The 13,399-nt window shown below is 46.2% G+C and overlaps 1 protein-coding gene across 5 annotated transcripts in view; it reads right to left on the bottom strand.

Annotated features, from left to right (window-relative positions):
- Positions 1 to 13,399, bottom strand: part of DOCK11 (dedicator of cytokinesis 11) — a 203,363-nt gene that overhangs the window by 104,110 nt on the left and 85,854 nt on the right. For all 5 annotated transcript variants that reach the window (XM_029930644.1, XM_029930646.1, XM_029930645.1 and 2 more), the window contains exons 13-18: positions 8,607 to 8,729; positions 7,157 to 7,239; positions 3,872 to 3,994; positions 3,594 to 3,670; positions 430 to 614; positions 271 to 336 (exon numbers count right to left, since the gene is read on the bottom strand). In XM_029930644.1, coding sequence (XP_029786504.1) covers positions 271 to 336; positions 430 to 614; positions 3,594 to 3,670; positions 3,872 to 3,994; positions 7,157 to 7,239; positions 8,607 to 8,729 — 657 coding nt within the window. The remainder of the gene's footprint in view (positions 1 to 270; positions 337 to 429; positions 615 to 3,593; positions 3,671 to 3,871; positions 3,995 to 7,156; positions 7,240 to 8,606; positions 8,730 to 13,399) is intronic.

The raw sequence follows: 13,399 nt of genomic DNA, 5'->3' as shown, positions 1-13,399 counted from the left end.
TGCAAAATCAAAGCAGAGTAAAGGCAAAAATTGGATATGTGATGCTTACCCCATTTTTTAAAGCTACCCATGCTCCTACCTCATTTCGTTATTTTTTAATATTTAACCCTGCAGTTAAGGTGTAAGGGCATAAAAAGCAATACTACCATTGTCACTTTCGTACATTTTCTTTATGGCGCTTAAACGAATTAAACTTAGCCTAGGACACCACCAAGTGCCACGGTCTTTATCTTTCCTAAAAGTGCACGCTTATCAAGGTCATGAACAAACCTTTAGAGCACGGGCATCACTTTCATCTGAATCCCGGAATTCCACACAGACTGCGATGTTCCTCGCCTAAAAAGAATTAACCATTCGAAATGAGTCTTGGAACTGGCGAATTGAACATAACATCTTATACCCCAAAATGTATAGTTCACGTGGTTTTACCTTGGCAAATGTCTTCTGGCTATCGTATTTTAATTGCAAGGGGTAGACATACAGATGGTTTTTGTAAATAGTAAATGGATAACAATATTTTGTCATTTCTGGAACAAACTCTTCGACCTCCACGGTAATATTTTGACAATTCTTTTCAAAAGGCTTCAAGGGCACATATGAAGAAGTTATACAATCTATATCAGAAAAAAAAAAAACAGGCAAAGAGAAAACAACTGAGCAGTGACGAACATACTGCCACACTGATAAAAATGCACGTGGACTGTGTTCATAAAGAGTGATTTAACAGAATTCTGAGCGACTGACCAAAGTCCTACAACCGCTTTAAGAACCCAGAAGGACAAGATGGCAAACCCTGGGTCTCATTTGAGTGGAACTGTCCCAACCAGACACAGATTGCTAGTTCCTTCTCAATGTGGAGTGATTTGCCAAATATAACACATCATAATTTTGACAAATTTAAACTCAGCAAAGAAATCCATTACATTTTTCCTCCTGTGGCTGCAATTTAGCTTTCACTGCAAATTTTTACTGGTATCAGGGAACTAACAGTGAATGTATGCCTCCAATTAGCTCATGGATAGTCACTCTGAAAGACTTGGGGCAGGTGCAATTTTTACCCAAGAAATAATGAAGGCCTTTGGAAACAACAGATCTTAGGATGTGTTACCCATGATAAGTTCAATACTCCCAAAGGTGAAAAACACAAACACTCAGAAAAGGGCGCCAGCCTGGGTTATTGAAGAAGTCATCACGGGGTACCTTGGTGGCTCAATCGGTCAGGCGTCCAACTTGAGCACAGGTCGTGATCTCACGGATCATGAGATCGAGCCCCACGCTGGGCTCTGTGCTGACAGCTCAGAGGCCAGAGCCTGCTTCTGATTCTGTGTCTCTCTCTCTCTCTCTGATCGTCCTTTACTCGTGCTCTGTCTCTCTCTCTCTCTCTCTCTCTCTCTCTCTCTCTCTCTCTCTCAAAAATAAACAAACATTTAAAAAAATGTGAAGTAGCCCTCAGAATAGAGGGGATTCATATACGGACGGAGCCCTACGATGGCTTGTCCTTGCTACAAGTGATCCTGACAGAGCAGGGAGGCCTAGGAAGTCATACCTGATGACACAGTATTTTCTGTTGTGTGTGGTTTCCTCCAATTATTATCGCGATACTTACAACAGACTCTCTGCGGACACAGAAGAAAGGCACACAGAAACAAGTGATGGCCCTCCTATCCCGAGATAACTACTGTTTGTATTTTGGCATATTTTCTTCTGGTCTCCTTTCCATATGTGTTCCATATAATAATACAAAATATAACAATACAAAAAAATCCTACTAGATCTGTATATACAGGACTTTATCCTGGGATATTTTTGGCATTTTACATACTGTTTTATCCTGTGCACTCTTTAGAAACATCATTTCTCAGGGCTGCCTAAAGTTTCCCGGTGTAGGTGGGCCTTAACTGCCTTAACCACACTGACGGCGTTGGACTCTTTAGGTTGTTTCCAGTTTCCCTCCAATATAAACAGCATGGAAAAGAACACCTTTGTGCACAATCTCCTGTCTATGTTTCAAATGATTTCTTTAGGAAAACATAATCCACTAAACTCAGAGATGTTTTAGAGTGTAAGCTGGATGTCCCTTCCCTACTGATGATCCTCTGGTGACCTCTCATTATGCTTGGAATAAAAGCCAACCCTGTAAAGAGTGGCTGTGGTCCATACGATTCCCTGCCTCACTTTTCTTATTTCATTCCCATCTTCACTGATCTTCTCACACACCACACAAGCGCCACACTGCCCACCTTTCTGCTCAAAAAACCAAGCTGGCTTCCACCTCACGGTCTTTCTGTATGTAACGCCCTCAGTCGGGTACATACAGTCCCCACCCCACCACCAGACACTGGCTCCTTCTCGCTCTTCCGTTCTGGAGCTGAAGAAAGGCCCCCATTGGCCAGCCTTTTTAAAGCAGTCCACCCCAATCACAGATTCAAATGGCTCACTTGTTTTCTTATTTAATGTCAGTCACTCCTTGTAGACTTTAATCCCCATAATTGCAAAGCACCTTGTAGGTATGCAATAAATGCTTACTTAATAAATGCTTCTTCAGTGAATGAATGGATAGATAGCATCTCAGAATCGAAATGCGTTAGTTACCGACATCTGTGAATGTCGACTGCCAAATTCCTACTCAGCGCAGGTGACAGTGCCTGCGTTAGACAGTTTCACGTTAAACATTTTCACACGTTTGACAGAGGAGCAAAAGCATCTTGCTCTTAATTTGCTTAGTGGCATCATTGCTAAGACCTGAACATTTTTCAAGTTCTCATTAGCCACTCCGTTTTATATCTTCCAACGTGCATTTCCTGTCTTCTGTCCATGTTTCTCCTGAGACCTGAAATTGCTGGCGTTAGAGAGGAAAAGAAACTCCTTTTGGATCCCTGAGTCGACGAGACTTATCCAAGGCAAAAAGCAGCAGAAACTGACAAGGGAATACTCACAACATTATCATTTTATACGAAGCCACATCTGATACAATCAACTCCATACTGTTCTGAATTTGTCACTATCCACTCTATGTACTGGATCGACTAGGGTCCCCCCAAAATCCACAGCCACCGGAACACCAGAATGTGACTTTATTCGGAAATAGGATCTCTGCAGAGATTGGTAGAGATGAGGGCCGAGTGAATTAGGCCATGTCCTCATTCCCATGACTGGTGATTCTTCCTTAGAGCATTCAGGGGGGAACACAGCCTTCCTGATGCCTGGACTTTGACTCCTAGCCTTCAGAATCCAGAGAGAATAAATCTGTCACCTTAAGCCACCCAGTTTGTAATATTTTCTTACAATAGCCCTAGGGACTTCATCCACCATGTGAACTTCAAGAAATATATCGAAAAGGGGCACCTGGGTGGGTCAGTCCGTTGAGTGTCCGGCTTCAGCTCAGGTCACGATCTGGTGGTTTGTGGGTTCAAGCCCCACATCGGGCTCTGTGCTGACAGCTCAGAGCCTGGAGCCTGTCTTCAGATTCTGTGTCTCCCTCTCTCTCTGATCCTCCCCTTTTCACGCTCTCTCTCTCTCTCTCAAAAAAATAAAACATAAAAAAAATCTAAAAAAAAAAATACATTGAAAAGACAAAAAACCTGGATTCTTACTTGATAAATCCACAGGAACACATTCCACTGTGACATTTAGCTGCCCAGGTATTATCTGCAATTTGGTCTTCTCTGGCCTAGGTGTAAAATAAGAATATTTTATACTTAACATGTATGATTACTGAATGCGCCAGGTATGCTATACGCAAACTTCCAAATGCCTTCCAAACGCAGAAATGCTCCAAAGCCTTCCATCTCTCCCATCTATGACTCACATTTCCCACTTTAAGAAATTAGAATCCCCCTGTTGTATTGCTTTACAGCACTGACACACTTACTTCTTGTACTCTGAGAGCAACTTGAGGATGTCTTCATTTGAAAGCTTGCTACTGTCTTGCTTATACAAAGGAGAAAATCTCCCATCCAGATCCAGAGAACCTTGAGTATCTTTGAAAATGGGTCTAAAACAGCAAAAGAAGTTTTGGTTTTTAATTCTGAAGTACTGATAAGTTAAGACAAATCCACTGCTGGTAGGTACACACAATGGAAACTCGCCTGGCCATTTCTCATGATGGTGAGCACACACCTATATTTCCATATGGTACGGAAACGTTCAGAGCAGATGCATTTGTTATAGCCCCGAAAGGCAACGCCCCAGACAGTCCCCCACGAGCGAATGGATACTCAGTGGTGTGTTCACGGACATGTTCGAGGTCCTGGTTGGAGCGGTAGTTACAAGACTGTAACCATTTGTGAAAAGTCATCAGGGTGTTATATGGAAACCAATTTGACAATAAACTATTAAAAAAAAGAAATAGCAAATGGCAAAAAAAATAAAAAATTAAAATTAAAAAAAAGTCATCAAAGTCGGATGTATAAAATGCATGAGTTGGAATCAAAGGTAAAGCGTATCTCAAAATTGGTGACCATCAAATTCGATCTTTGGGGAGCCCCAGTTAGGCATCCGACCCTTGATTTCAGGTGAGGTCATGATCTCCTGGTTCATGAGTGAGTTCAAGCCCCTCATCAGGTTCTGTGCTGACAACTCAGCCTGGAGCCTGCCTGGGATTCTGTCTCCCTCTCTATCTGCTCCTCACTCCCTGCCCCACTGGCTCACATTCTTGCTCTCAAAGTAAACATTTTTTTAAAAACTAGATCTTTAAGGTCTGTTTATCTGAAGCTTACAAAATATATGCAGAGTTTCTGATATGAATTTGGATTATTCCCTACCTCTTCCACTTCTCCCATTTGTAAGCAGCTACTTACTGCTAAAATGAAAAGTAATTAGGGGACATCTGGGTGGCTCAGTCAGTTGAGCGTCTGACGTAGGCCCAGGTCATCATCTTGCCTGTCACGTGTTCGAGACCCGCATCAGTCTCTGTGCTGACAGCTCGAGAGCCTGGAACCTGCTTCGGATTCTGTGTCTCTGTCTCACTCTGCCCCTCCCCTGCTCATGCTATCTCTCTCAAAAATAAATAAAAACATTTTTTAAAAATTAAAAAAAGTAATGAAAAGTAACGTATGAACACCCAGCCCGACGGAGACAGCTCTAACCAGACACGTAATTCCCTTGGGCAGAGCGTCTGAAGATGAGGTCCTAGGCATTTAACCACTGCTCCTACTTCTAAGCAGAAGTCCTTTATTTTCAGCAAACAGGGGTTTACCATAGATCATTAAAATATCCCAGGCAAGCCTTTAGAGGGAGTTTTTGCTGCCGCCGCCACCCAAAACAATTCCAGAAGGAAAAAAGAGGGCCATTCCTCATCAGAACTGGGGATTAGAGCTTCTAACTTTGAAGACTTTTAAATTAATTTTTCTACTGACAAACTGGCCTCAAACAGCTACTAGAGCCCATACAGTGGGCCGGAGTGGGCTGAGGTCAGGGGCCACGGGGGCTGAGCCCCGCTCTGCTATATGCTATGTGAAGCTGGACATGGATAGGTTTGTAATTTTTTTTAAGTCCTTATTCATTTTTGAGAGAGAGACAGAGCATGAGCCAGGGAGGGGCAGAGACAGAGGGAGACACAGAATCCGAAGCAGGTTCCAGGTTCTGAGCTGTGAACACAGAATGCAACACAGGCCTTGAACTTAGGAACCTCGAGATCATGACCTGAGTCGAAATCGGATGCTTAACTGACTGAGCCACCCAGGATTTTTTTTTTTAGTGCTATGCCTGCATATCATAGTCCTCACCTCCTAGGCAGGTGCACACTAAGCACTTAGACCATTGCCTTGTGGTCTATAAATACTAACAAGAGCAGCGACTGACGTCTCCACTAAGGACGTGCAGGCTTGCAAGCCATACTTCACTGCTACAATGCCTAAAGAGCCCAGCAACGTCTCCTCCCCTTTGCCATTCACCTAACCTTGGCTATCATTTTCTTAACCAGTCTGCAGAACAAGGACAATGTGCCTTTTCATCTACCAACACACAAAACATTTTGAAACGTTCCCCAAAATGAAACGATTGTAGTGACAGAAGAGTTAACTAACTTAGATGCTCCTCCCCTTCTGATACTTCCCAATACCCACTGAACATAACAGAGTGAATTATCCCGAACACGGGCCTTTCCTTACGCCCAAAAGTTCCAGGGAGCTGACCAGGCTGTACCACAAACAAGCCAGTGAACTTGTATTTCAAAGGGGGGATAAGCCAGAAATGCATCTGAAGTCATCACTGTACGTAGACAGTGGGGAAGATGTGGGGGGGGGGAACCCATGTAACCTCCCGTACGACAGAAGAGACAGAGAACATGCTTCTAGATGCACTGCCCACGAAGGGCTAGAAAAGCAAGCCTATTAATTAATCACACACTTGCACTTTACAGCCGCGTTCTCTTGCCTTCTGATTTTTAGTACGTTTTCCAGAAACATCCTAGGATAGCTTTTTCAAAGCCTAAACCTAGCCAACTGTGAAATAGTGGCCACACCGTACATAATTCCCTACAAGCACTGGTTTTCTGGGGCACAAAATTCCCTTAGTTTAGCAAATAAGCTCTGCTTTGAAATGCAATAACATTAAGTGGGGCCAGTCGGCTCAGTAACCCCAGCCAAAGAAAATTTCCCTGAGGCATGACATATGAAGAAATGAAAGGGTCTTGAATGCGCAGTGCATTTTAAGAGAAAGAATTCTCATATACCATTCCGTTAGGGATTTCATGTCTTTGCCCTCCTGCGCAAGTCCCCATGGTGAAACCAAAAGCCCGGGGTGATGGGTTTTAGGAGCAGGTGATGAGGTCAGAAGGGCAGAGCCCTGGCAATGGGATTAGCGGCTATAGAAAAGGCCAGACAGCAAGCTCACTTCCTTTCCACTACAGCAAGGTGAAGAAGTCAGCCGTCCACAATCTGTAAGAGGCTTCTCACCAGAACCCGGCCGTGCAGGCCCCCTAATCTCAGACTCCCAGCCTCAAGGACCATGAGATAGACATGTGTTGTCGTTGAAGCCTACTGTCCATCTCCAGGAATTTGTTAGAGCAGCCCCTGATGGACGAAGACACATTGTGAGCATCCCCAGACAGAACAGGCTTGGCAGAGACCAGCTGCTAATGCTGCCAGCCAGGACCACAACCATGAATTTTACATAGCAGAGCGAACAGAAAGGTCAGGATTATATGTGCACAAACCTGGCAGCCCAAGCGAAGGGCATTCTGTACTGTCCAAGGCGGCTACACACCTGCTTTGCTGTCTTGTGCACCTTCTGGGCCGTCTAAGGTCAGAAACAAGAAGACACGCTCATATTTGTTCCAACTACCCGAGACTCGCCACGAAAAGGACATCCTCCCCCTCCCCCCACTTATGGGTGTAAAACATCAAAGTCCAGCCAAAGAGCTACAAATAAAACCCAACGCACATGATAACGCTACCCACCTTCCAAGACCAGCATTTTCTTAAAAGGTTTATGTTTCCCCGCTAATGGAGCCTTCATCGGGATACCAGAAGTTGGATGCAAACAGATGGAGGGCACATTTTGTACCAAAGACCTGTACTGGGGACATTCTGAGCAGGTCTAGTGTGCATTTCCTTTCACACACGAGCAGCCATACATTTATTATTCTTGGGACAAGTTTGTTCTCCATACGGTTGACCTTTCTACTCCCAAGATAAAAGCCCAGTGACCAAGAGTCGATGCAATTCTGCACTTCATTTAGTTAGGCAAGGAGCTGCTGTTGGCAGGCACTAGGAGATCACAAAAGATTACCGGCCCATGGAGTCTCAACAGGCTGTGAAATGCCAGCTGGATGCTTACCCCTGGGGATGCAGAACGCTAGCAGGGCTTTATCTGTATCTGGGAGACGTCCCCCCCACACGCACACACACAAATTAGCACAGCTAATGAGCTGTGCTATGAATGCTTCCCCTCTCTGGGCCTCAGGTTTCTCATTTATAAAACAAGGGAAAAGACCACATCGCAGATTGCCAAAGTAGGGATTTTGTGATCCAGAAATTTGGATGATTACATGGCTTGCTGACTTTTAGTGCTGCCATCAGAAGACATCCAACAGTAAAAACAATCGCTACCATTTAATATGCCAACATTTCACGAAAAGACTCATCGGCGTAATGTTTCAAACGTAGGCAGAACAACAACAAAAAAATCTCAGAATAAAGAGCAGCCCCTCGAATTGAATGCATTTTGCTTCCTACGCTGAACTCCTTCTCCTGTCTTTCTTTTCTTTTCAGGGACAGGAGGAAATTTCAGTGCAGACCAGCGTTTGGGAACCGGTGGGCTGGATTTCCCAGCTCTGACATCCCAGGGCTGTTAAGTGAGGGTTGGAAATAAAGAACCGCTATCGTCAAGGATATGGTGTCAATGAACAGATGCCACCTAAAGCTCTTATTTTGATACGCAACCAGAAATCAGACTGTCATGTAAAGAGAACAAAAATGAAAAGGGAAAGAAGTCATGGTCAAGCTTAGCATGTGTACTCCCATTGCACACGGTATTTTCAGAACACACCATGTACTGAGAGCATAAGGTTTTTGTGAGGGTTCATTAACAATACCGTTAAAAATACCAGTAAAAGGCAAATTTTACATGATGCTGAAATGTTCGCAAACGATCTTTATAAATACCTTTGCCGGGTCGGAATTTTTGATGTAGGGTTCCGCACAGTGCGTGATGTTTCCCTGGAGTACCTTTTCAATTCTCGCAACCAGAAAAATTTCAGGATGTGGATTCGTCACTGAGAAAATTCCCTGGGGGAAAAAGTTACTTCCATTAGACGTTTTTGTGTAAGTCCATACATATAGTTGCGTGGCTAATGCTTCCTCATAGTGTATTTAGCATAGAATGTTGACATCAAACACAGGGTTGTATCCAGGAACCTGAAAATAGACAGCATTTCTTTCCGTACAGTTTCTAAGACTCCCAATACAGGGCGCCTGGGTGGCTCAGTCAGTTAAGCGTCCGACTTCGGCTCAGGTCATGATCTCACGATTTGTGGGTTCGAGCCCCGCATCGGGCTCTGTGCTGACAGCTAGCTCAGAGCCTGGAGCCTGCTTCGGATTCTGTGTCTCCCTCTCGCTCTGAGCCTCTCCTGCTTGTGCTGTCTCTCTCAAAAATAAATTAAACATTTAAAATTTAAAAAAAATAAAACTCCCAATATTTCTTTCAATACAGATTTTTTAAATTTTTAATGTTTATTTATTTATTTTGAGGGACAGAGAGGACATGAGCGGGGGAGAGGCAGAGAGAGACGGAGAGAGAATCCCAAGCAGGCTCTGCACTGTCAGCACACATCCCGATGTGGGGCTAGAACTCACAAACCACGAGATCATGACCCGAACTGAGATCAAGAGTCAGACGCTCAGGGCGCCTGGGTGGCTCAGTCTGTTAAGCATCCAACTTCAGTTCAGGTCATGATGTCACCGTTCATGGGTTCGAGCCCAGTGTCCAGCTCTGTGCTGACAGCTCAGAGCCTGAAGCTTGTTTCAGCTTCTCTGCCCCTCCCCAGCTCACACTCAAAAATAAACATGAAAAAAAATTTAAAAACACAGTCGGACGCTTAACAGACTGCGCCACCCAAGCAAAATAGATTTTCTATTTTGTCACCAACTTCACATCTATTAGTCCCCGAGGGACAGCTGTCACCATTGCTGCTGAGCCTCTTGTGTCGGGCTGTGTGTGCAAGGTGCATTCTGAGGCCTAATTAGTGCAGCAAGTATCGTTTGGCTTGGTCGGCATGTGCTAAAATAGCGTGTTTCTCAAGTGGAATGGGATAAGCATTTTCAAAAGTAGCTGTGCGTAACGCCAGAGCAATTCACTCACAATTAATACTAATTGCAGCTGAGAGGAAGAAAATAAAATACTTCACTGCAGTTGAAGAGCTCCTGCTTTCAATGTGGGGACAGAGGATCCAAAATGTGGGTGTTTCGTACACGTTCCATTTAAGGATGTGAACGTAGATGCAACCAAAGTTACATATGTTTTCTTTTTTCTTTTTAATTTTTTTTAACGTTTATTTGTTTTTGAGAGAAAGAGGGAGAGACGGAGCATGAGCGGGGGAGGAGCAAAGAGAGAGAGGGGGAGACACAGCATCTGAAGCAGGCTCCAGGCTCCAGGCTCTGAGCTAGCTCCCAGCACAGAGCCTGATGCGGGGCTTGAACCCACGAACCGTGAGATCATGACCTGAGCCGAAGCTGGACGCTTAACCGACTGAGCCACCCAGGCGCCCCTTATGTTTTCTATGAATACATGTGAAACAACCATGGCATCTGCCGTCCAGCTCAGCTCCTTCCAAATACATTCTCTTCCAAACAGCCTGTTAGTTGGTTCTGTCTGTTGTTCCCAGGAGCAGCGCACAAATGAATTCAAATGGAAAAAGCCATCTTTGGGACTCCACCAAGTTTTACTTTGCTACGTGGTGTATTACCCACTGTGTTAAGATCCAGCATTCCAGTTTTCGAAACATTTCAGACACATTATCTCATCTGCTCCGGAGAGAACACTCTATGGCATTTGGGAAAGAGGAGAAAACTCAAGTGTTAAGACCCTGAGTAATCCCCCCCCCCACCCCCAGCAAATCCAATGGCTCGTAAGGATCCCTGAGAACAGTAGATTCACCTTGGAATTCCCAAGCTGCAAGAAGGGAAGGACGTGGTTAAAGACTGCTTGGGAGTCAAATTTCCTGGCTTGAAATTCTGGCTCTACCATGTATAGACTTAGGCAAGTCATGTCCTGTGTCCACGCCTCAGATGACCATCTGCAAAATGGGGATGAGGCTGGTAACAGCTATGCTAGAGATTTCCTGTATGGCTTCCACCGACCGCCCGTTAGGTGCCCAGTTATTACTAGAGTGGCCCAAAGCACTGCAAGGTCACAGAACTTGATTTCTTTTTTCTTTTATTTTGAAAGAGAGAGCACAAGCAGGGGTGGGGCAGAGAGAGAGAGAATCCCAAGCAGACTCTGCACTGTCAGCACAAAGACCGAAGCAGGGCTTGACCTTGCAAATCATGAGATCATGACCTGAGCTGGAACCAGAGTCAGACGCTTAACCGACTGAGCTCCTCAGGTGCACCCTGAGCTCTCGTACTCCTAGGAAAACGCCACTCGGAGGTGGAGAGGCACCTGGCAGCCAGCCCCCGCTGACCCTGCCAAAAGTATGCCAAGCAATACACTTTGACTGCAGTCTCACACTTCCCGGCTGTCACCTAACTGCCCTGGATGGGTTTTGTGCATTCTCTCCCTTTGTCTTCAGAAAAGCCCTTGAATGCAGGCACTACGATATACCCATTGGACAGATGGAAAAACTGAGGCTTATAGAAGTTTATGCAGTGAGTGGGTGAAGGCATCTGCAGCCCTGGCTTGCAGACAATACACAGAGCCCAGGCTATGCTACCTCAGCACCGGAGCCCACACATCCAACATGTCACACAATGAAGCAGGATGAGAACAGCAATCATGATCATCGCAGCGGGTAATGTTCACTAGGCACCTACTATCTCCTTTCCCGGGACGCTGAGCATCTCCCCACATGGGTGCATGCCAGCACTGAGTATTAGAATTTGTGAATCTCGAGGCACCTGGGTGGCTCACTCAGTTAAGAGTTCGACTTCGGCTCAGGTCAGGATCTCATGGTTCATGGGTTCAAGCCTCGCATTGGGCTCTGTGCTGACAGCTAGCTCAGAGCCTGGAGGCTGTCTTTGAATTCTGGGTCTCCCTCTCTCTCTGACCCTCTGCTGCTCATGCCATCTCTCTCTCTCTCTCTCTCTCTCTCTCTCTCTTTCAAAAATAAACTTTAACAAACACTTAAAAATTACAAAAAAAAAAAGATTTTGCAAAACTCTGACAATGGCGACGTGCATGGTGCTTTCACTTGGTTATTCACAATCACCATTATGGCCACCCTACTGCTGGCCGTGTGATACTGGGTAAGCGCGGGGCGTCTAGCACAGGGCTGAGGGCTTTCTGCGGACAGCACAACTTGTCAGAGCCTACGGCAGCTCCTGGACACAAGTATAATCCCCTCCCCCCATTTACAGATGACCAGGGATTCCATGGTAAGGAGGACACTGTCTAGGGCTGGTTTGCCTTTTGTCTCAATCAGCTTCTAGCCCTCTCCCTGTCCCCAGAACACAAAAGGGTAGTCAGAGAGCACCCAGAAATCCCATACAGGCCGGGAGTCTGGCCCTTGTGGACAAGGCCTCTGGCTGAGCCATCCTTTCCCACCAAGGAGGTATGGGTCATTCTTACCCACTTCGCTGCCCCTCCCCCTCTAAAGAATGGGTCAAGTCTCCCCAACCCAGTCCCCAGCACTTACACACCCCCCAGGGCAGCAGCAGGGCTTTGGATGGGGGTGGGAGGAGGGAGTCTGTACTCTTTTACCAGTCCAAAAACTGTTCCCCTCTTAGGGGGGAGCCCAGGGAGCCACAGGAAGGCAGGGCCCCACGAGTCAGCATCTCCCCCACAACCCCAACCCGAAGTCAATCAGGTCAACTTGGGAGACAGGAGACACAGCGGGGGGGGGGGGGGGGGGGGGGGGGGCTAAGCTCTGCATCTGGGAAGAAAGTGCCAGGCAGCTGAGAATAAAGTGACTGGTCATAGTGACTGTTTGATGTCACAGAGGCAGAACCATTCAATGGACCCAACTCCCTCCTTTTTCTGCGGTCACCCTGTTGCTCCTCAGGGAGGCCACGGGAGAGAAATGCCTGGGGACCTGGGCAGGGAAACTCACTCTAGGGTGACCCAGGAACGGTACACTCCTGGGGTAAAAACCTGGGCTTTGAAACCAGCTAGACCCAGTTTCGGGTCCTGTTCTTCATCTTCTAAGTTCTGGGACCTTGGGCAGGCTACTCCTGAACAGCTCTGTACCTCAGTCTGCTCATCTGTAAAACGAGTATGGTCACAGTCCCCACCTACTTTGCTGGGGGGCTGTGAAAATAAGGGAGTTCGTAAAGGAGCAAGAGAAACACAATAGCAGCAAGACGTGCTTAACTTGCTGTGACCGCTGAGGGACCGACGAGCTGGGCTTGGGGCTCCGGCCTGCTTACCTCCAGTCTCTCTCAGACACAGCACTACCTCCTAGTCCTAAACGAAAAGAAGTCGAGGAACGAGGGGGAAAAAAAAAAACTTCTCCAAAATAAAAGGTTCAACTAACTGGCAGTAAATGACCACTTACTGGTATCACCAGCAGACCTGCAAAAGGTGCAGGACGATAAAGCCATTGAGGGCCACTGCCCATCGCTGTCCCCTTCCTAGCTCTCACCCCTTTCTGAAGGTCTGTTAAGCCCCACATCTTCCATTCAGCCCCCTCTTTAACGTTAACTCCCAAGCCCTGAGCCCTCCTTGTGTTCCAAACGCATCTGCTCCCACCACGTTGTAGGCTGCGGTGTGTGACGCCAGACACTATGGACCTGGGTCTTTCCAC

Source organism: Suricata suricatta, chromosome X (assembly GCF_006229205.1).
Source record: "Suricata suricatta isolate VVHF042 chromosome X, meerkat_22Aug2017_6uvM2_HiC, whole genome shotgun sequence".
Taxonomy (NCBI): Eukaryota; Metazoa; Chordata; class Mammalia; order Carnivora; family Herpestidae; genus Suricata; species Suricata suricatta.
This window is presented reverse-complemented; position numbering and strand designations above follow the sequence as displayed.